General features: G+C 44.5%; 1 protein-coding gene and 1 long non-coding RNA gene across 8 annotated transcripts in view; one reads left to right on the top strand and one right to left on the bottom strand.

Moving 5' to 3' along the window:
* PACSIN2 (protein kinase C and casein kinase substrate in neurons 2) overlaps positions 1 to 21473 on the top strand; it is a 118054-nt gene that overhangs the window by 67319 nt on the left and 29262 nt on the right. For 3 of the 5 annotated variants that reach the window (XM_075899269.2, XM_075899278.2, XM_089769945.1), the window contains exons 3-5: positions 12442 to 12598; positions 13983 to 14218; positions 16236 to 16391. In XM_075899269.2, coding sequence (XP_075755384.1) covers positions 12442 to 12598; positions 13983 to 14218; positions 16236 to 16391 — 549 coding nt within the window. Of the gene's footprint in view, positions 1 to 5925; positions 6033 to 12441; positions 12599 to 13982; positions 14219 to 16235; positions 16392 to 21473 lie in introns of all 5 variants that reach the window. The other 2 variants (XM_014575789.4, XM_006127705.5) reach the window with 1 other exon arrangement.
* The window catches only part of LOC102459807 (uncharacterized), a 51890-nt gene continuing 47788 nt past the window's right edge, over positions 17372 to 21473 (bottom strand). The window contains exons 3-5 of one of the 3 annotated variants that reach the window (XR_012896133.2): positions 20908 to 21073; positions 19911 to 20036; positions 17372 to 17698 (exon numbers count right to left, since the gene is read on the bottom strand). This is a non-coding gene — a long non-coding RNA (uncharacterized LOC102459807). Of the gene's footprint in view, positions 17699 to 19910; positions 21074 to 21473 lie in introns of all 3 variants that reach the window. The other 2 variants (XR_003090254.3, XR_003090253.3) reach the window with 2 other exon arrangements.

Raw genomic sequence — 21473 nt, 5'->3', positions numbered from 1 at the left:
CGGCGGGGCATCCGGCGTACAAGACTACCCCTGATTTTTGGGGGATGTTTTTTAACTTCAGAGGTCGTCTTGTACGCCGGAATATACGGTAGTTTATTTCCTGACAGTTAACAGCTGTGCCCCATAACTGGAAGACCAACATAACAAAGAAGCGGCATATCTTACGTCCCTTCCTGCAAGCCTGGAACCCCGGGTAGGCTGCAGACGAAGTGGGAAGTTGTCTCAGCTTCTGAGGTGCTGGTACCCAAAGCCCATCGGTGAGGTCCGATTTGCTAGGCTCTGAGGCAGTCTTAAATACAGTTTTCCTGCCTTGTTTGGCAGTTTGGAAATTTCTAGGGTTTACTCATTATGTGCTGACGTAGGGCTTAGCTGTTAATTATCGATCTGGTTCTGATCTAGTTCTACTTGTTCTCTGGCCCTGTTTACGTGATCAGTACGGTAGGGTAAACAGAATTGTTTATGCGTTCTTGCCCTTGTCTCATACTTGTTCCTGCTATACTGGCAACAATATAGGCTAGGACTGTAACAGAGTTTAAAGAGAAGCTAGATAATTTCATGAAGGTTAGGTCCATAAAAGGCTATTAGCCAGGGGATAGAAATGGTGTCCCTGGCCTCTGTTTGTCAGAGGCTGGAGAAGGATGGCAGGAGACAAATCGCTTGATCATGGTCTTCGGTCTACCCTCTCTGGGGCACCTGGTGCTGGCCACTATCAGCAGACAGGCTACTGGGCTAGATGGACCTTTGGTCTGACCCAGTACCGCCGTTCTGATGTTCTTATGTTTAATGCTTATCTTAAGTGGCGTATGTTGCCAAATACTTCCTTCTGGCTCATCAGATATAGGGAAAAGGGAGAAAGGAATGCAGGCCTCACCACCCCTAAACTAACACGTACAAAGTTCTTCCGCAATTGACCACTACACCCTGCTATGGCAGGAGGTTGTGTGTCTACTTACCATTGGAGCGGTGGAAACAGTTCCCTACAAGTTCAGAGGCAGAGGCTTCTATTCACGGTACTTCCTCATGCGAAAGAAGTCTGGCGGGTGGAGGCTTATCCTCGATCTTTGTGGTCTAAACCATCATCTAAGAAAACAATTTCAAGATGGTTACTCTAGCCTCTATCATTCCAGCACTGAACGAAAGGGACTGGTTCGCATCCCTCGATCTCCAGGGCGCGTATTTCCACGTGCCTGTTCACCCAGCCCACAGGAGGTTCCTGCATTTTACCTTAGACAATGACCACTATCAGTACGTGGTGCTCCCCTTTGGACTGTCGGCATTGCCAAGAGTTTTCTCCAAGACTCCAGTGGTTGACGCTGCTCACCTTCGGCCATTCGGGCATCGCGATTTTTCCTTACCTCGACGACTGTTTGCTGAAGGCTCCCACAGCACGCGAGGCACAAGCTGCGGTCGATACCACCAGAGACCCGTTCGAGGTTCTGGGCCTCATCATCAACGTGCCAAAGCCTTCCCTGATTCTGTCCCAGTCCCTGGAGTTCATTGAGTGAGGCTGGACTCCAGGACTGCTACCGCATACCTACCTCTTGACAGATCTCACATCATACGGGACTTAACAAATACCTTGCTCACGGCTCCAAGGCTTTCCATACTCATGTGTCTGAAGCTGTTGAGGCACATGGCGGCAGCAACGTACATAGTTCCACATGCACAACTTCATATGTGATGCCTTCAGCATTTGCTTCTCGTAATCTATATGCTAGGTACCGATGATACTCGCAGATGTGTGGTAGTCCCCAATTGTGTCAGGGACTCCCTAGCTTGGTGGCGCGACCCAAGCAATACATTGGCAGGTGTCCCCTTTCACGCTCAGACCCAGTCTCTTCAGATCACCACGGATGCATCTCTGTTTGCCTGGGGGGCGCATATGAACTACCTTCAGGTTCAGGGACTATGGTCCTATCACGAATCCCTCCTCCACATAAACTTTCTGGAGTTACGGGCAGTCTTCAATACCTGCAGACATTTCCTTCACAACGTGCACAGTACTACGGTATAAATTCTTACCGACAACATCTGCACAATTTACTATATCAACCGGCAGGGTGGTGCCAGATCTAGATCCCTATGTGCAGAGTCCATACACCTTTGGAATTGGGCAAGCCAACGCCAAAGTACACTCATGGCCACATATCTTCTGGGCAAGAGCAGTACCATCGCCAGTGCGTTGAGCAGAACCTTCCATTTGCAGCACGAATGGGAGCTGCTCAACGGAGTAGTCTGGGGCTATCCAGACATGGACCTTTTTGCAACTCGATGCAACAAAAAGTGCCGCCTTTATTGTTCGAGGACGGGCATAGGCAGCAACTCGCAGGGAGATATCTTCCTCCTCGACTGGGGAGCACGACACCTGCTATACGCCTTTCCACCCATCCCGTTGATATCACGGGTGATAGCAAAGATTCTTGCAGATGCCACAACAGTGATATTGATAGCACCCTTTTGGCCCTGACAAACTTGGCTGCCTCAAGTCATGCGAATGTCCTTATCCCAACCTTGGCGACTACCACTGTTGCGGATCTTCCCTTTTATAGTTCAGGGGTCGGCAACCTTTCAGAAGTGCCATACCAAGATTTAACTTATTCATAAATCTGTCTGCTGGGGGGAGGAGATGGGAGGCAAGGGCAGGCTGGGTACGGTGATGGTATTTTCTGAACCAATTGCAGCTAGGGAGAATGATTTAATTTAAATTATGAAACTGATTAAGTGTTTTAACTTTCTCATATTAGTTTATCAAACTTCATTTTAAATAAAGTAAAATATTATGTCCAACACAAAAGGTTTCCATGGTTTTTTTTCTTTATGGCAGGGATTGGGAACCTTTTTTGGGTCGGGATCACTGACCCACAGAAAAATCAGTTGGAGCCCACACAAGCGAGAAACAAAAAACTGCAGAAACCCTCAGCCCTCACTAATGTGGCCTCCAGCTGAGACACCTCACTCCTCTAATGCCCCAGCTCCACGGGGTGAGAAGAAGGCAAGGGGGGCACTGAGGTTCAGAGCTTCCCATAGACCAGATTTACTTTTCTGGGGTTCTGGAGTTAGTGAATTTTATGGGCCCCCTTAGACTCTGGGGTAGGGACAAAAATGAGGGGTACAGTGTGCAAGACAGGGTTGCCAGCAAGTAGGATAGAGATAGGTGCAGGATCTGGGACAGGGGTGGGGTGCACAAGGGGTAGATGTTGCGAGGTCTGGGTGGGAGGTAGGGTACAGAAGCAGGCTAGGAGTAGGGTGCCTGGTTAGGTGAAGGAAGCAGGAACAAGGGGGGATGCAGTGTATGGCCAGGTAAGAGGGTGCAGCAGCAACAGTGGATGCAGGAGCAGGGTTGAAGTGTCTGGCCGGGAGGGTGCAGGAACAAGGGAGGGTAACAGAACAAGCTGGGGATGCCGGGTCTTGGTGGGAGAAGGGGAGTGAAGGGGTTGGAGTGTGTGAGGGTCTAGGCACGAAGGGGGGGGATCTTGTAGCAACAGTTGTGGCCCCACTGCCCTGGGCTACCATGAAGGGAGGCCCCGCTGCCACTGCTAGGGCCCAAGTGGTCCAGGGCCCACCCCAGAGGCCCCACTGCTGTGGCCACACGGTCTGGGGCTGGCCCCAGAGCCCTGCTGCTGCTGCAACCACATAGTCCAGGGCTTGTTCTGAAGGTCCTGCTGCCACTCCAATGTGACTCTGGGCTGTCCCTGGACTGCATGGCTGCGGCAGAAGTGTCTCTGGTCCTGGCCAAGGCATGGCTGAGGAGCCTCGGCCCAGCGCTGCCTCCTTCCACCACAGCCTAACCTGCTACAGGGAGGAGGGAGTTCTCTCCAGTGGCTGTGTGGGGGAAGAGGGGTGGGGCTGAGCTCCCGCATGTCTGCAATAGGTTGCTGACCCCTGCTGTAGCATAACATGCAAGGTGCTTGCAATGCAGTAGTTTGAAGTTGAATGGGGTCCATTCTTGTGCTTCTATAGCGGCAGCATGGATAACTAGGATAGAAAGGGTGCAGAAGATTGTTTGCTGTTGCTTTCAAGCAGGGGCAAGGAGGAAGAGGGAGGAAATCAGTGCATTATGGAGGGCTGCTGATGTACCCAGAAGCACTTGCTGCAATGTTTTTGTCCCATCAGGCTGGTTACCCTAGTAAGCATCACCAGTAATGGTTAACAGTGCCCGTTGGCTGCTCCAGCCCCATTGAACCCCAGGAAGCAGCAGTGGTCCTCAGAAGTGTCAGTGATTCTGCTAGCCATCAGTTAACCACTTGTATTTAATTAGTTAACTGGTTAAGCATTAAACAGGATTTTACATCCCTGCGGCAGGAACTGTGGGATACTACCCATGATGCATCACTGTTAAAGTTGAAGGTAGACACACTATGGGGGGTTATGCTCCGTCAACTTTATATGCCCAATGAGCACATACACCTTTGACTTTATAAACTCAGATGTTAAATCAACTGTAACGAATTCCACCTGATCTGGTAGTGTAGATATAGCTTTAGATTCCCTTGTGGTAAAACAGCTTCAAATAAAGGAGAGGGCTGATGTGAGGGGGCACCTGAAGACCATGTTGTCCAGAGGGACAGTGTAGAGCTAATGGAATTTCCTTGGTTTCTGGTGATAAGTCTGGCTGGAACAAAGTTATGCATTAAGTAGTCAGAACATGTGAGCTTGTTTGCTCTCTGAATGGAAATATTGTAGTCCGTGTTTGATTGCCAGGCTTTTGGAGAGAGGCAGCTGTTCGAAATAGATGCAACTTGAGACAAAACAGTGGTTTTTAGCATCTTTTGTAGGAACCCCAAATCTCTATATACGGTTTGTTTCTACTGCTGTTTAGGGAAACTGCACTAATGTATATTTTAAAAATATCAGATTTTATTTTGTCATAGATTTTTACGCCAAATGGGAAACTGACACTGGGCAAATTTCTGCTATTGCTTGGCATAAAGGCAACATCGCCATGAAAAGCTGTGCCCATGAATTTGCAGGAGATTAGAGTTTTGCCCCAATCAAAAACAACTTATTTGTATTACCAGGTGCATTAGATCTGACCTGTCCATTAAAATTGAGAATTTTCAGTTTTGGTAAAACTAAAAATAGCGTGCATTACCTTACCTATGTAGCTGTATTATAAAGCTGTATAGAAACTGAAAATTCCCGGTAAGGATCAGTGGGCTCGAATAAGAAAATGGCTAAAGGGGTGGAGGTGGGAGGATCATTTATTTCAATCTTGAAAGTGAACTCATTTAGTAAATATTGTACTCGTGATTAAGACCAGTGATTTTAAATAGCCATGATTGAAATCAGTCCAACCTGACTCTTAGAATTGTCTGCCAGACTTTAGAACAGTGCTTCTTAAAAAGGATAAAGTTTGATGGTTGTCAAAATAGAAGCAGTGCAGTTCAGAATTCTGCATATCTTATGTAAAACTACTACCCTGAGGAAGGTAGTTTAATTTTCATTGGCAGCTTTGTTGGTATTATGATCTTCTGATTTTTTTAGCGCTTGTGTTTTTAAGAGAACCCCTAACAAAGTAGGTGAGAATTTCCACTAAATGATGACCCCCAGACAAAAAATCTAGATTTTTTTTTTTCTTGTCTCCAAGTTAGCAACTTTCCTGTATGTAATATGTAAAAGCAACTCAGGATTTATTTTTGTGAACTATGGGAAACATCCAGTGAAAAATTGCCTTTTTAGGCAAAATAGTTGTATCTCGTATCAAGCAAAAATAAATATCATATTCTGACAGAGATCTACAAAAGTGTAGAAAACATTACCAGCTGGGAATTCTGAGTTGGGATGGACTGCATACAACAGCAGTTCAGATGAGATGCATATATTTGTTTTTGATGCAATTATTACAATAAGTAATTTGCTTTCTATAGAATTTTTTTTAAAAAACTTGTTGGTATGCTCCCTAACTGAGCTTTGTTTGTCATTAAGAATTTAATAGGAGAACTATAGTCTTGCCTCAACATGAGAAGATGGACTTGATGATCTCCTTGTGGTCCCTTCCAGCTATACAGTTTGATTTCAGTGAATATTCAGAGGTAATCAGCTTTCCCAGACCAAACTGATATTACTGTCAGTGTCCTCCTTTTCTAGGATTTGTTCAGCACTTCTTAATTTTTGAGAAATGTTAAATATTAGTGGTCAACAAGCTGCCCATTACCAGAAGAGTATAAAAGCGAGATTAGCCAATTAATCTAAATTTAACATCCCTAATCTAATAGTTGATGCAATTTGCATCGACTATTCAATTAGTCAATGAGGGTGCCTTTGCTTTGAAGTATAGCAACAGCGTCGGGGCTGTTGCTACACTTCAAAAGTGAAAGCACTGCGAGGGGGAGCACAGGGCCTGCAGCGAACTCAAGCAGTCCCCCACTGGTCCTGTGCTCCCTGTGGTGTTTCAAAGTGTCAGGGCATGGAGCCCGGGGTCAGTGGGGGAGTCTCCAGCTGACTGCAGGCTCCATGCTTTGAAACACCCCTTCTTTTTTCCCCTCCCCTCCGCCCCCTTGCTGCTTCTTTCTGATAGAGGCAGCAAGAGGGGGAAGCAACTAATTGACTAGTGCGTTGACTGTCTGATAAGCATTTGCTTATCAGATAGTCAACTAGTTCACATCCCTAAGCCAGACAGCCATATTTGTTGTTTGTCTATTCCGTTTGTTATATTTGATGCTCTGAAAGCAGTTTCAAGTCTCTGCCTTCAGCACATATTACAATGACTCTTTTTGGCACAGGGACTTTTTAAGAGTCACGAGATCTTGTCTACATGAACATTTATTTCACAGCAAGCAGGGTATGAATCTACCCCATGCTAGCATGCCACAGACAAACTATCTTGTGGACCCTGTTGACGGGCATTAACAGTTTTGAATGTGCTTTGATCTTGTCTTTTTTAAAATGGGAGTAGGTCAGATTAGGGGTGTTAAATGGCATTTAATCAGCTAATTGACTAGTCAATGGAATTTCCATTGACTAGTGGATTAGTTGAGTGGGAGGGGAGGACTGCAGAGCCTCAGCAGGGAGCCGCTAGGCACTTAATACATTTAAAAGGCTGAAGCACAGCGGGAGGGGGGGAGGAGAGAACAGGTGCAAGCGGATATTCAGCTGTCCTGGCTCATGTCCTGTCCCCTACTTCCTCTACCCCCCCCCCCCCCATTCCCTGCAGATATGGTGCTGGAGGGAGGGGGGGGGAGATTGGTTTTTAAGCTGGCTCTCCCCAACATAGGCTCTTGCTCATCCCCATTGCTGCCTCGCTCTGATAGAGGCAGAAAGTGTGTGTGTGTGGCGGAGGGGTGGGGGTGTAAGTGACCAGTCTAGTCACTAGTCAGCTATCCGATAAGCATATGCTTAGTGGATAGTTGACTAGTCACTTACATCCCTAGGTAAGATCAGGTTAAGAAATTGTTACTGTGTGTCAGCAAGTCCACGTGACAGTTGCTCCATGGCAAACTAGATCAGAGTAGATTCATATGCTAATTTTGCTAGAAACAAAATGTTTATATAGATCAGTATAAACTTAAACAACAAATAGTCTTTAAAGTGCTATCAGACTAACTCGGCTACCCTCTGAAGCCTATATAGATCAGTGGTTCCCAACTGCCAGGCTGTGGCGACTCTGAGGGCTGGGGCTGGGATACATCACCCAGCTCCTCCCCTCCTTCTGTGGTTGTTAGGTGGGGCAGGACATGCCACTCCCATCAACCAACCAGTGCTGGGCAGGAGCAGAGTCTCTTTCTGGCCATGGAAGAGGATTTTGCTGTGTGGCGTAAGGGCCATGCAGAGCCTGGCACGGCAGCCTTAAAGCAGCTGCATAGGCAGCAGCACAGGGCTAGGTAAGAGGGGCAAGGCAGGCATGGGAGGGCTCTAAGAGGTGGGGCTGACACTGTGGCCTGGGGGGAGGGGTATTACTGGGGAGCTCTAAGGGGTGGGTGGCTGACACTAGGGAGCACTGGAGGTCTGGGGTGGGGAGCTGGCATTGGGGAGGTTCTGGGGGTGGGGCTAATATTGGGGACTGGGGCTGGCACTTGGCAGACTTGATGTGAGGGTTGGGTGCAGTGAGGCTCTGGAAATGGGAGGCTGGCAGTGAGGCTTTTGGGATGGGGGACTGGCACTGGGGGCTCTGAGGGTGGGAGCCTGACATGGGGGGTTGGGTGCCGGGGACTCTGGGGTCAGTGGCTGGTGCTGGGGAGTAGTGGAGGGGTGGGGAGCTCTAGGTGTTAGGACTGGCACTGGGGGCTGGGGCTTTTGGTGGACCGATAACATTTTATTTGCATAGTCAAATTGCGAATGGGTTTGCTGGCCTGCGGTTTGACAGGCTGGAAACCACTGATCTAGACAACCCCTGCGAAAGTCATTCAACTTGCATGAAAGCTCAGTGACCCAGAAGAGTGAAGTACTGTGTCCCAAGTCAACATGTGACACCCTGCTCTTGGACTATTCACTGAGGAATAAGAAATTTATTTTCACTTTCATGCAGTATAGTCCTTTTGTCTGGGGTCATAGCAATAAAAGTGGCTACCACCTGTCAGCTGACGGTCAGGGCAGTGTGTGCGTGTGTGTTACACCCAAGTCTTCAACTGCTGAGACAAAGTCTCGTTGCAGTGGGCAGCCTAGGAGGCTGGAGGGCGCCCTGAAAAATAGTTTAACGTCTGTGACTTTACTGCTAGGACTGAGGTCCCATCGCAGAGGGCAGCCAACAGGCTCTCAGACGCCCCGAGTTTATAGGAAGAGCTTATTACACCTTAGATTTCAGCTGCTAGAATTCGTAATTCCTTCGCAGCGGGCAGCCTTGGGGAAAGACTGAAAGGTGCCCCAGTGGATTTTGCCACCTGGGTGTGACACAAATCCAAACGCCCAAGCTCTCCCTATATCTGTCCCTAATGACCGGCTGAAGTTCTTTTAAATTGTGCCTGGTTCTGTTACAGCAACTGAAGGAGTCAGGTTAAAGCTTAAACAGTTACTATTTTATTGTTACAGGGTAAACTTAGCTGTTAAATGCTACTACTGTGTTGCAGATAACACAGCCACTACAAAAAAAACAGGACAGAAATTACACTAAGTCACTTACAGGTACCATGAAACCCTTTTGGTTTTCTGAGCTCTTATTAAATGCATGCAAAATAGACAACTAGCAGGTATATATTCTTACCCCTGCATTCCAGACTTGGCGTGGCCAGCGTCTTTCTCTCAATCCCTCGGGAAGAAGTAGGGCGAGGTTGGGCGTCCCACAGACCTCGGGAGACAATCAATACCTGCTAGCAGGTATAGATGATTGGAGCTCAAATGGGGTGGGCTACTGAACCTCTTTTTATACCCCTTGGGTCATGTAGGCTTCTTCCTGGTCTTAAGTGGCCAATTAGGAAAAATGGCTTTGAACACCAAGTTTCCCACGAAGGGTGCAAAGCATAATTCACACCTGGGAAGATGCAGACAATGGGCACCTCTGGTATGTGATGGGCGAAGATGCCTTTCCTGAGACAGTGCAGGTGTGTCAATTACTGATACTAGCCATCAGGGCGACAGGAGGCCCTGAGTCGTCAGCTAGCCCATTTACTGTCTGGTTTCTGTTTATGGTAGAGTCAGGGACAGGCACCACACCTGCGTTCCCAGGGCATCAAAGGCTGACTGCCTTTCTCTTGCTCTCTGGAGGGGGGGGGGAACAAGATGGGGTTCGTGTAAAACAAAATGGGGTTTGTGTCTGGCTACACCACCTAAAAAGCTTATTAGCGTCCACATTGCTTCTTTGTGTAGATACAAATATGCATTTCTAATAAGTGTCCCATTCACTGGAGCAAGAGACTTTTCCTCTAGCAGTACTCATGGGGACAGCACTAGTGTCTATGGATACTGTTAAGGCAAAAACCTCCAATGACTGTGTGTGCACAAGAGTGGAATAAGCAACATACCTGGAAGAATAATTGCAAAAGGTAGGTGATCAATTTTTTGAGGGTGGCAGTCTTTAGCCATTACCAAAATGTTCAGAAACCTAGAATTAGTAGCCTCTATATTACATTATGAATCCTATAAGCCAGGGATCAAAGTCCTATTAATTATTGGTAAATTAAATGTATGATCTAACTTACAGCCTACGATAAGTCCTAGGATATGTAATTAGACACAAAAATAACTGATGCTTATATGAGGTTTCCTTAAGTGGTGGAAGGTAGCATAACCAGTTTTGATAGCATTCATTTGCAGAACTGGAGCAAATATATCTGTTCCTTCATAGTCAAGAGTCTGGAGGCCTATTTTTTGTACTGCTCAGTTTTTTTCTTTTAATTACACAAAGATTAAGTAAATTATGTACAGTTGTTCTCCTAGTTGTCTAAAGTGAATCATCTCCCAGTTTTTCTGCTGAAAATAAAGGAAAATGTTAAAATTTTTGTGTTACTAGATGAAAGGCATATAGCATGGGCCACTTTTGACCCGTCTCACTTGAGATGGGTTAACTTTGCTTCTAGCCTCACATATCCTATAAGGAAGTTTCAGGGGATGGTTGAGTTAGTCTGTACAGGATAAACTTAAAAAACAACAAATGGTTTTCTACCTGTAAGGAGTTATTTAACAGTGAATACACTGTTCTTTGACCAGATTAAAACAAATCACCTTTGCATAGCTAAGCTAGATAATTGGCTTTTCAGGAGGGAAGAGAGTAGGTTTTGCCACCTGGCATCCTTTGCTTTGGGGAAATGGATATACCCCAGTAACTAAGGAATGCTGAACAGGTTACTGTGGTCATCAGTCCAACAAGCTTGTCACTTTTGACTTAGCATATTTCTATATGGAAATGTCAACATAGTCATCATAGATGAGCTGAAAATGAAGTGTGGCCTTTTACTTACCTTTGAGTAGAAAATAATTGCTTTTGTTAAATTCCCTTTTACAAAAGTGGGAGGAACATTTTAAAAATGTACACCTGTGAATTGATTGTGCAACTATTAGAATCAAGTGAATTTACACATAGGTTACTTTGCAGTCTTGTCCAGTTTTTAGTCATTTACAAAATTTTGTTCTAAAATTTTGTAAAAAGCAAACCTAAAAGATTGTGTTTAGTTCCCCAAATCATTAACTGTGTCCATATCTGAAAATGTCATATACATTTAAATATGAAATATTAAAATAAGTTCAATTGCCACCTAACTATCAGAGTGTGTTCTTTTTGCAGCTGAGTGGATTTTTTGGCAAATTGAGTAATTAATTCTCATAGTTTATAAACTGGACAAAATCTGTTAATTGTTTTTAATGTTTACAAAAGCATTAGTTCATCTTCACAGTGCCTGTGGATATTTTTCAGTTTTCTCTAGAGGCTGCATGTTGTTAATGGGATCTCCTATTGGCTCTTAGTTCCTTTCCAAATAGAATTTTACAGTAACTTATACTGTTACCTACTTACTCCATTTTAATTTTTCACTGTTGAAAATCTGTTGCCTATCTTCTGTGTCTCTGCCAGACTTGAAGTGATCGAGCTGTTCTATGTGACATCCATAAACTATGTTCTCCTTTACCCTGGACTTTTCCTTTGTGATACTAAGTGTAAATTTTACAGTGCTCCTTATTCATTCCTCCCTAACTATAGTTTCCATAAGTCTGAGGGGGTAGCTGTGTTAGTCTGTAACTAAAAAAAAAAAAAACTTGAACAGCAGTGGTCCTGTTAGATCATGATACTAAGTTAGTCTCTGAGGGTATGTGTAGACTACATGCCTCTGCCGACAGAAGCATGTAAACTAGTCTACCCAACATAGTCAAAGAAGCCGGGATTTAAATATCCCCGGCTTCATTAAAATAAAAATGGCCGCTGTGCCGGCTCAGCGGATTGGTTGACAGGGGGAGCCTTTGTCTACCGCTCCTGTAAACCTCATTTCACAAGGGGTGTGTGTGTGTGTGTGTGTGTGTGTGTGTGTGTGTGTGTGTGTGTGTTTAAAATTTTTAAAGCCTCCTCGAATATTTTAAATAGAGGGGCGGGGTAAAAATATTTTAAATAATATCCTAAACTGCAGTCATAATTACATTACCAAAAGTCTTGGATGCATACGTACATTATTACAGTTCTGGATTCTATTAGTGCAGAAGTGCTTACTTAATGTATATTTGTGGTTCTGTTTTTGTCTTTGCTTAGTGTAACTTTCCAAGTGGACCCCACTATTTTTAGCAGGAAAGCATGCAGTGTGACCTTTGAGCATTGTTGAAAATGGTTTGCTATAGTCTTCCATAAACCATGTAGTACTTTGAAATTGAAATCTCATATTCAGCTTTCCTACTTAAACAAAATATACATTTTTCATAGTTTCAACTGTTTCTATTGAAAATTATGCTATAAACAGTGGCATCTGTGTTACTGCTTTTAATAATGTGGTTTACGTTTTCACATACTTATATTACTGATAAAGCGGAGATTTGCCTCTGTTGTGCCCACAGCATTCAAGTAGCAATTCCTAAATATTTTTGTATGTCTAGGTTGGAAATTATAAACGTACAGTAAAGCGATTTGATGATGGTCACAGACTTTGCAGCGATCTCATGAACTGTATTCACGAACGTGCAAGAATAGAGAAGGTCTATGCTCAGCAGCTTACAGAATGGGCAAAAAGATGGAAACAACTTGTGGAAAAAGGTAACAAATGTCATGAGATTAAACTCTGAGAGGCTTAATTTTTGTTAAATGAAGACCATTATTCAAATGAAGTGACTCTTTCCTTGTTTGCTCAGAGGTTCTTAGGGATGTAGTACCAGAGAACTTAACTATTTGATATTACTTATCTGAAGTAGTAGAGGACACATGATATGAAGACTGCAATTTAAATGTTAAGAAGTCAGTGGCAGTTGTGATCGTATATCAACAAAGAAGGAATTATGAATCCATTTCAAAGAAGGGTGCTTTGACTGTGACAAAGTGTAGATCGTTTCAGAAGATCTGGGCAATCATGGTGGCTTACCAGAATGAGTGCTCAATGTAGGGCCAAAAGAGTAAATATGGTTTGTGTATATGAACAGAAGTTCATCAAATAGGCTATCAAGGTTCTATAAAAATAGAGGTACATCAGGTGGGGAAATTACTATCTCAGAATTTGGCACTAGTGAGGCCACTAGTCGAGTACTGTTTTTTTTGGGGTTTTTTTTTTTCCCCCTTGGTGTTTATAGATCCACAGAAATTTGGAAAAAGTGGTGAAGGAGAATGATGGAGGGCTGAAAAAGAGAATGATGGAGGGCTGAAAACCATACTGTATAGGGAGACTTAAGGAACTCAATTATTTAGCTTATTTAAGAGATGATTAAGAGGGAAATTGGTGGTGGCCTATACCTAGCTGGGAAGAGAATATCTGATGATATAGAACTTTCTCGCAGTCAAAGATATAATAAGTTCCAGTAGTTGGCAGTTAAATCTTGAAACTGAAAACAAACTGTAATTTGTTAGAGGGTAGTTCTAAGGATGTTAAGACAGTTAATCAGTTAAACGATATTAACCGGTTAACCATTTTAGCTTAGGTCCTGCTACCCAGCCCACTGTGGCTGTGGAATCCTACCAGAGTTCATCAGCAAGGGCCAATTATCCAATAAGCATACTCATAAGCCTCATGATAACTGGTAAGCATACCAGTAAACTGTTTAACATCTCTAGGTAATTTATCACAGGATGTGGTAGAATGTTCAGTTCTTTAAATTGAATTTAGCGTAGTTTTTAGACGGATACTTAACATTCAATTTCAATATTGGGTTTGATATAAAAATTAATGGTTTAAATGTTATGGCCTGTGTTATGCACATAGTTATACTACATAATGAAACTGGTTCTTTCTGGACTTAAAATCTATTAATCTGCAATTGCATAATTTGTCAGAAAATGGATTTAAGATGTAAAATATAAGGTAGAATTATGGATTATGTACAACTAAATACCATTGAAGAACTCTGTAGTAAGAGAAGTTCAGATGGCTTTTTAGGGATGAAAGTCCTGCGTGTTGTGGCTTATTGAAAATGATGTGTCCTGTTGTGTTTAGGTCCACAGTATGGAACAGTAGAAAAGGCTTGGTATGCAGTTATGTCAGAAGCAGAAAAAGTGAGCGAATTACATTTAGAGGTAAAAAATGCACTGATGAACGACGACTTTGAAAAGATCAAGAACTGGCAGAAGGAAGCCTTTCATAAGCAAATGATCGGAGGATTTAAGGAAACGAAAGAAGCAGACGATTTATATAGGAAGGCCCAGAAACCCTGGGCAAAAAAGCTAAAAGAGGTACATAATTAGAGGTTGTATATCAATATATTGATGCCACATAGAAATCACTGAAGTGGGAAAACTCAGTCTAGATCCTTTCTCATTCATTGTCTGCTTTAGATCTTTTTCTGAAGAAAAATCTTCTCTGGAGATTTTCTCAGTAACCACTGCCCTGTCTCCAACCTCAGTACCCTGAGCAAAGTTCTGGAGAGGGTGGAGTTAACCTATTTTTCTGTCCGCCTAGCAGTATCTGTTTGTACAGTTATAGGGTTGTGACTTAGCTGAGGCACAAGCTGCAGGAAAAATGTTCATGGAAAAAACATTGAGAGAGTCACTTTAATGTTGTGTCTATTTGAAGAAGGGTATGGGCGGGGACTCACAAGAGAGACAAACAAGCAAACCATTTTATTCAGAGCTTTTTGTGAGGCATCAGAAAATCTTTTTTCCCTCACTTTTATTAAACTTCTCTGAGTGATAGTAACTTATTTTCTATAGAAGGAGAATGTCCAATTATGTATATATAAAAATAGAATTCATCTTCTAGTGATTGCTCATGTTGATTCCATTCTAAGTGCATGCATCTATGTGGATAGTTGTCAGATTTTTGCTTTAGTTGAGCAGCTATAGCTCCTCAACTGCTGCACTCATACATTGATAGGTGAGGCATTACTGGCCCTACATTCTCAGTTCCGTCTCATCACCCACGCTAGTTGATTGGAATGCTTCTTTCCCTTGCATAGAAAGGGTTAGCAATGCTCTCTTCTGGCTTCGAGCCTTAGTGTCTTGTAAATAGTTGTACTATAGTTCATTAGTAAGTACTGCAAGCTGTATGCCCATGAACTTGCAGCCTGCCTCCAGGGATACTGCTTGAGTCACTAGACTAGAATCAACATGAGCAAGCACTCACATTAAAAGCTGTTACTTGCCTATCTTAACTACAGGCAGTCCCCGAGTTACGCGGATCCGACCTATGTCGGATCCGCAGTTACGAACGGGGATTTTCTCGTCCCGGAGGACTGGAGCGGCAGGACGCCTGGTCCCACTGCCCGCCTCCTCCGGGGCGAGAAAAGCTGCTCCCCGGCGGAGGACCCGGGCCGGACCCGCGGTGCTTCCAGATCAGCGCTGCGGGTCCAGCCCGTGTCCTCCGCAGCTTTGCTCCACGTCTCCCTGGTCTGCTGGGGGGGGGGGGACGCAGCTAGTGCCCCCCCCCCCCTCTCCAGCAGACCAGGGAGACGTGGAGCAAAGCCTGGGGACTGTGGTAGAGCAGGTGGGGCGCTGCCGGTTGGTCCCGCAGCACCACTCCTTGGCGCTACTGGACCAACCCAGCAGCACCCCAGCTGCTCTGCCCCAGGAGTTCTGATTCAGCCACTGCTGATCAGTTTCAGCAGTGGCTGAATCAGGACGCCTGGGGCAGAGCAGCTGGGGTGCTGCTGGGTTGGTGTAGTAGCGCCGAGGAGCGGCCGTGCTACTGGACCAACCCAGCAGCACCGGAGCTGCTCTGCCCCAGGCGTCCCCAAGTCAGCCGCTGCTGAAACTGACCAGCGGCTGACTACAGGAAGCCCGAAGCAGAGCTGCTCTGCCCCGGGCTTCCTGGAATCAGCTGCTGATCAGTTTCAGCAGCAGCTGACTTGGGGACGCCTGGGTTTCTTAAGTTGAATCTGTATGTAAGTCAGAACTAGCATCCAGATTCAGCCGCTGTTGAAACTGATCAGTTTCAGCAGCGGCTGAATCTGGACGCCAGTTCCGACTTACATACAGATTCAACTTAAGAACAAACCTACAGTCCCTATCTTGTATGTAACCCGGGGACTACCTGTATTGTTCTTCAAGATGTGTTGCTCTGTTCAGTTCATTACCTGCTCTTCTGCCCCTTGGTCAGAGCTACCAGCAAGAAGGAGCTAATGAATGGGTCTGAATATAAGGTTCTTCCCAAACAAATACTATTTTCTTCATTACTGTGAAGTTACTAATACATAACTGCTGTTGATGATTTATAAATTGTACCAGACAGAAAAGTTCAAAACTTCATTTGTAGGTGGAAGCTGCTAAAAAAGCATACCATGCAGCATGCAAAGAGGAGAAACTGGCTATATCCCGAGAAATGAATAGCAAAGCTGATCCAGCGCTGAATCCAGAACAACTTAAGAAATTACAAGACAAAGTGGAAAAAAGCAAACAAGACGTGTTAAAGGTAAGAACTCTCCAAGCTAGTGTACTGTTCATTTAACATTCTGTGTATGCTACACTGCACATCTGTGTGGAATACATATATAGCAAACTGTAGCACGAGCAAGTGCAATGTGGGGGTGATAAACTCATTATATTGAGCAGAGACTATTTTAAATTATGATCTTTGTGTCAAAGCCACAGTGTCAAGAACAGATACTACCCTTTTTCCAGAGCATGTCAGCGGCAAGCTTGTAACAAAAACAACCATAATATGAGTCTATACTGTTACTTTGTGGGGGGGAGCAGGGGAAGAGCAGTTCTAGGAGTGGGTGAAGGCTGAATTGTCCTTTTAGTTTAAAGGGGCTATGAACTGTGAGTAAAAAACCTACAACACGCAGATGGTCATGCTTCATTGCAGAATGTACTTTTTTGACTCAGTTAAATAGTGCATTAAAGACAATGACTCTGTTTTAAAGAGTGAATATATTTGTGAAATTTCACTACCAGCTGCCCTATTTGGGCATTTTCTCTCTCTTCAAATCCTCTCTGCTTTGATCTCCCTTTTTTTCACTTATTCTCCATACAAGATGCCATTCATTGGAGTGTAGAGAGGAGGGGGAAAGCAGCCCTTTCTTTCTCTGGCCCTTCAGGATTCAACATTACATTCTTGTAGTGGTTGATTAGAAAGCTTATTGTATCTGTTTCTGTACATATTCAGAGCCTTACTTTTAAGAAGTGCAGATATAGCGCAAATAAGTGCAAATGCAAGAGTCCCATTTTGTTACATTGCATAATGGCAGACAACTAAAAAGTGATACATTTTTTTAAGTGCTTGCATAAACATACTAAGTCCAAATACTAATATGAATGAACTTGAGCAGCTGGTATTAAATGGAGATACTGCAGTAATTGGCATCACAGAAGCTTGATGGAATGTCAATAATCAATAGAATATTAACCCCAGGTACAAAATATGTGACAGAACAGGTTCTGCTGGTGTGGGTGTGGCACTCTGAGAGAGAATGCATAGACAAATGTAATACAAATCTTAAATGAATCAAACTACCATAGAATCTTTTGATAGAAATTTCACACTTTAATAATAAGCATATGGCAGGAGTAATATACTACTGATCATCTGACCAAGATTGTGGTGGTTACTGAAATGCTCAGGGAGATAAGGATTATAAAAGTAGAAAACTCAATAGTTTGAAATGAGGGATTTCAATTATCCCCATGCTGACTGGGTCCATGTCTCCTCAGGACAGGATGCAGAAATAATTGAGACCCCATAAATGATTGCTTCATGGAGCAGCTGATCCTGGAAACCTGTAAGCGGAGAGGCAGTTTTTTATTTATTCCTATGTGGAGCACAGGATCGTCACAAAGAGGAGCATTAGCTGAACCACTTGGTAATAGTGATCTGGGCTCGACAAACTACACAGTCTACTCGCCACGCGCCCCGTTCATCCGTGGCACGCGCATGTGCAATACGGCTCTTGCGCATGCGCAGTACGGGGCTGGCAAGCGATTTTTGCTGCTGTTTGTCAAGCCCTGATAGTGACTATAAATATAATTAAATGTAAACATCCTTGGGGGAGAAGGGTTACCAGAGAAGGCACCACAGAGCCATTTAACATCAGAAAGGGAAATTATGCAAAAATTAGGAAGCTGGTTAAATTAAAGGAACAATCACTAGAGTGAAGTGTCTGCAAACTTCATGGAAACCTTTTTAAAACACCATGATAGAGGCTCATATTAAATGTATACCCCAAATTGGAAAAAAGAGGACCAGAAATGTACTTCCATGGCTAAACAACAAAGTAAAAAGTGGTAAGAGTCAAATAGGCACCCTTTAAAAACTGGACATTAAATCCAACTGAGGAAGATAAAAAGGGGCATAAAATATGACAAGTCAAGTGTAAAAGTATTAAGCAGGCCAAAAAAAAAAAAACATTTGAAGAGTAACTATCAAAAGACTCAAGAATTAGGAGTGAGGACGCTAAATAAAATTACATTCTTTTCTTGAGTATTCCTTTAGCAAGGAATTAATTTAGCTTCTCCACAATGGCATCTGTTTTTATTCCAAGAATGAGAGAAATTTCTATTCTTGAACCAGTCTTTTTAGATGACCAATCTGAAGAACTATCCCAGATTGAGGTGATGCCAGAGAAGGATTTGAAACTATAGTAAGTCCCCAGAACCAGATGGTAATTCTTCTAAGTGTTTTGAAGGAACGTAAATATGAAATTGTAGAACTACTAACTGTTATGTAACCTATCACTTAAATCTGCTTCTGCATCACATGACTGACAGCGAATGTGACACCAATTTTTTTAAAAAGTTCCCAGAGGCAATCCTGGCATTGGTCCAGTAAGCCTAACTTCAGTACCAGGTAAATTGGTTGAAACTATATTCAAGATACAGAATTATTAGTTTTTCGAGGGTTTCCATGGGCGTCAGCACTGCTGTGCACATGCTCTGGAGATCTTTACTAGCAGCCCTCCGGCCACCTGCGCATGTTGCGCTATTGCGCAATCGCCCCAGTTAACAGTTAGACATGCAATGATGGCCATTCACTCAGTTCTTCTCAACCGCTGCTGGCATTGGTTGCACTTAGTCAGTCTCCCTAACAGCATCAAAAGGAAAAAAAGAAGAAAAAGAAAAGAGGAAAAGAATAACAGAAAAGCAGGCGAAATGGTGCCCGGGCACTTTTGCTGCGTCCTGCTTGCCCAAAGGACAACACAGAGGGGGAAAAAACCCTGTTATGCCTGTATCACTGGGCTTTAAAAGGTGCACAGGGTGCGGGACAGCAATCACAGCGGTAGACGGACACGAGCAGTGCCTGCACTGCCCAGAGCAAAACCATCCTGTCAGTCACTGCCCGCACTGTCAGAAGCTTGCCCCATGCTCTAAGAAGGTGCGAGAGCTACAAAGAAGACGATTATTTTTGTACCACAACGTGGCTGAGTCACAGCCTCATTCAACTCCCTCCAGAGATAACCCTCCGTTCCTTCTCTACGCCCGATTGTGTTAGCCAGGAGCACAATGGAGGAGGGTGGGTGTAGAGCATCCATGGGGACACAGCTCAAAACTCCAGTTACTGCACAAGGTGAGTAACCTTCCCTTCTTCTTTAGGGTCCCTGTGGGTGCTCCACTTAGGTGACTACGCAGCACCTAAACCAATGGGTCCTTAGAAATAATACAAACCGAATACTGCATACCATTCACAGCAGTTCCACCAACTCACCTCCCTGCCCCGTCCCTCTTCAGGGAACCCTTCTCACGAGTTAGTCCTCCTGGACGAAGTGCCATGCCTCCTAGAACTAGGCGCTATAGAGGGAGGGGATTTTATTCTCGATACTTTGTCAAGAAATCGGGGGGGTGGAGGCCTATCATGGACCTATGTGCACTCAACCGGTTTGTCAAATATCAACACTTCAAGATGGTCACACTGGCAAAGACCATATCTGCCTTGGAAAAAGGAGCATGGCTAGCTGCCCTTGACCTCAAGGATGCATATTTTCATGTATCTGTTCACCTGGCTCTCAGATGATTCCTCACGTCCACCATCAAGGACTTACACAGTCAGTACAGGGTGCCCCCCTTCAGGCTGTCCACGGCCCCCAGAGTTTTTTCCAAAATTTTGTTAATGGTAGCCACACACCTGCAAAGAAAACAAACATATTTCCATATCTCGATGATTGTCTGATCATGGCGTCCACCTGTGGTGACACAGAATAATTACTGGAGTCAACAAGAGCGTTATTCGACATGCCTGGGCTCCTGTTGAATTTGGAAAAGTGAACCCTCCTATCCAGATGCTGGAGTTTATAGGGGCACGGTTGAACTGCAGTTGGGACATAGCCTCACTGCCGACCCACAGATGGTGGAGAATGCACGACTTGATCGTGTCCATACAGAGTGGCGCACATACAATGGCGCATACATGCCTGCAAATACTTGGACATGTGGCAGCATCTGTCCACTTTTGTGTTCCCGAATGCCCACCTACATATGAGGCCGTTCTAGGTATGGCTACGCTCTCCAATACACTCCATGTGCTCAGCTGGGTCAAAGCCACCCTGGATTGGTGGACAGACTTAAACAACGTCTGTATAAGACTTCCATTTCAGACGCTGACGTCATCCATCACTATCACGACAGACGCTTCCCCAATGGGATGGGGAGCCCATCTGGGGCGTGTGATATTACAGGGACAATGGACACACGAAGAGTCCCAGTGCTTGAGCTCAGAGCATTGAAAAGGGCATGCTCCCAACTGTTTCCATGCATATAAAACAATTGTGAGGATATTGTCGGACAATGTCACAACAACATATTACATGAACAGTTGGGGGGCAAGGTCTCGCAGCCTATGTGCAGAAGCAACAAAACTATGGCAATGGTGTATTCTACCCAACATCACACCTACCGCTATGCATTTGTTGGGCAAGGACAATGTACTAGCAGATGCCCTCAGCAGACAATTCCCACAGAACCACGAATGGGAGATCAATAAATCTATCATAACCAACCTTTCCAGGAGATGGGGGATACCCAGTTGTAGATCAGTTTGCAATGCACATCAATTTCAAGTGCCCACAATATTGTTTCAGGGCAGGCGTTGGATTGCAATCTCTCGGAGATGCGTTTGCAATACACTGGGACTTCCCACTGGCATATGCGTTTCCACCTATACCTCTAATACATCAAACAGTAATAAAGGTCAAACAGGAGGCATCAAGGGTCATACTCGTAGCCCCCAATTGGCAGAGACAAATTTGGTACCCTCTCGACTCAGGATGGGGGTGTATACCATGCCCTGGGTTACATACACCAAACCTGCAAGCCTGGATGCTTGTTGGCTCTTAAACAAAAAGCTAACCCTGTCTCGAAGGGTCAGAGACATCCTCATTAATTCCAGGAGACCCACTACAAGATGAACTTACCTGCAGAAGTGGGCCAGGATTGTGGCCAGGAATTCGGTTCGAGCACAGGATCTATGCAAGGCAGGGATTTTGGATGTACTAGAACAGTAGTCCCCAACCATGTGGGGTTGCCGGGCGCCAGGGGGCGTGGCCGTTCGCCCGCCGGGCACCCC

The sequence above is a fragment of the Pelodiscus sinensis genome, chromosome 1, assembly GCF_052426305.1.
Source record: "Pelodiscus sinensis isolate ZL-2025 chromosome 1, ASM5242630v1, whole genome shotgun sequence".
Taxonomy (NCBI): Eukaryota; Metazoa; Chordata; order Testudines; family Trionychidae; genus Pelodiscus; species Pelodiscus sinensis.
The sequence above is the reverse complement of the archived record's forward strand: the minus strand, read 5'-3'. Positions and strand labels throughout refer to the sequence as shown.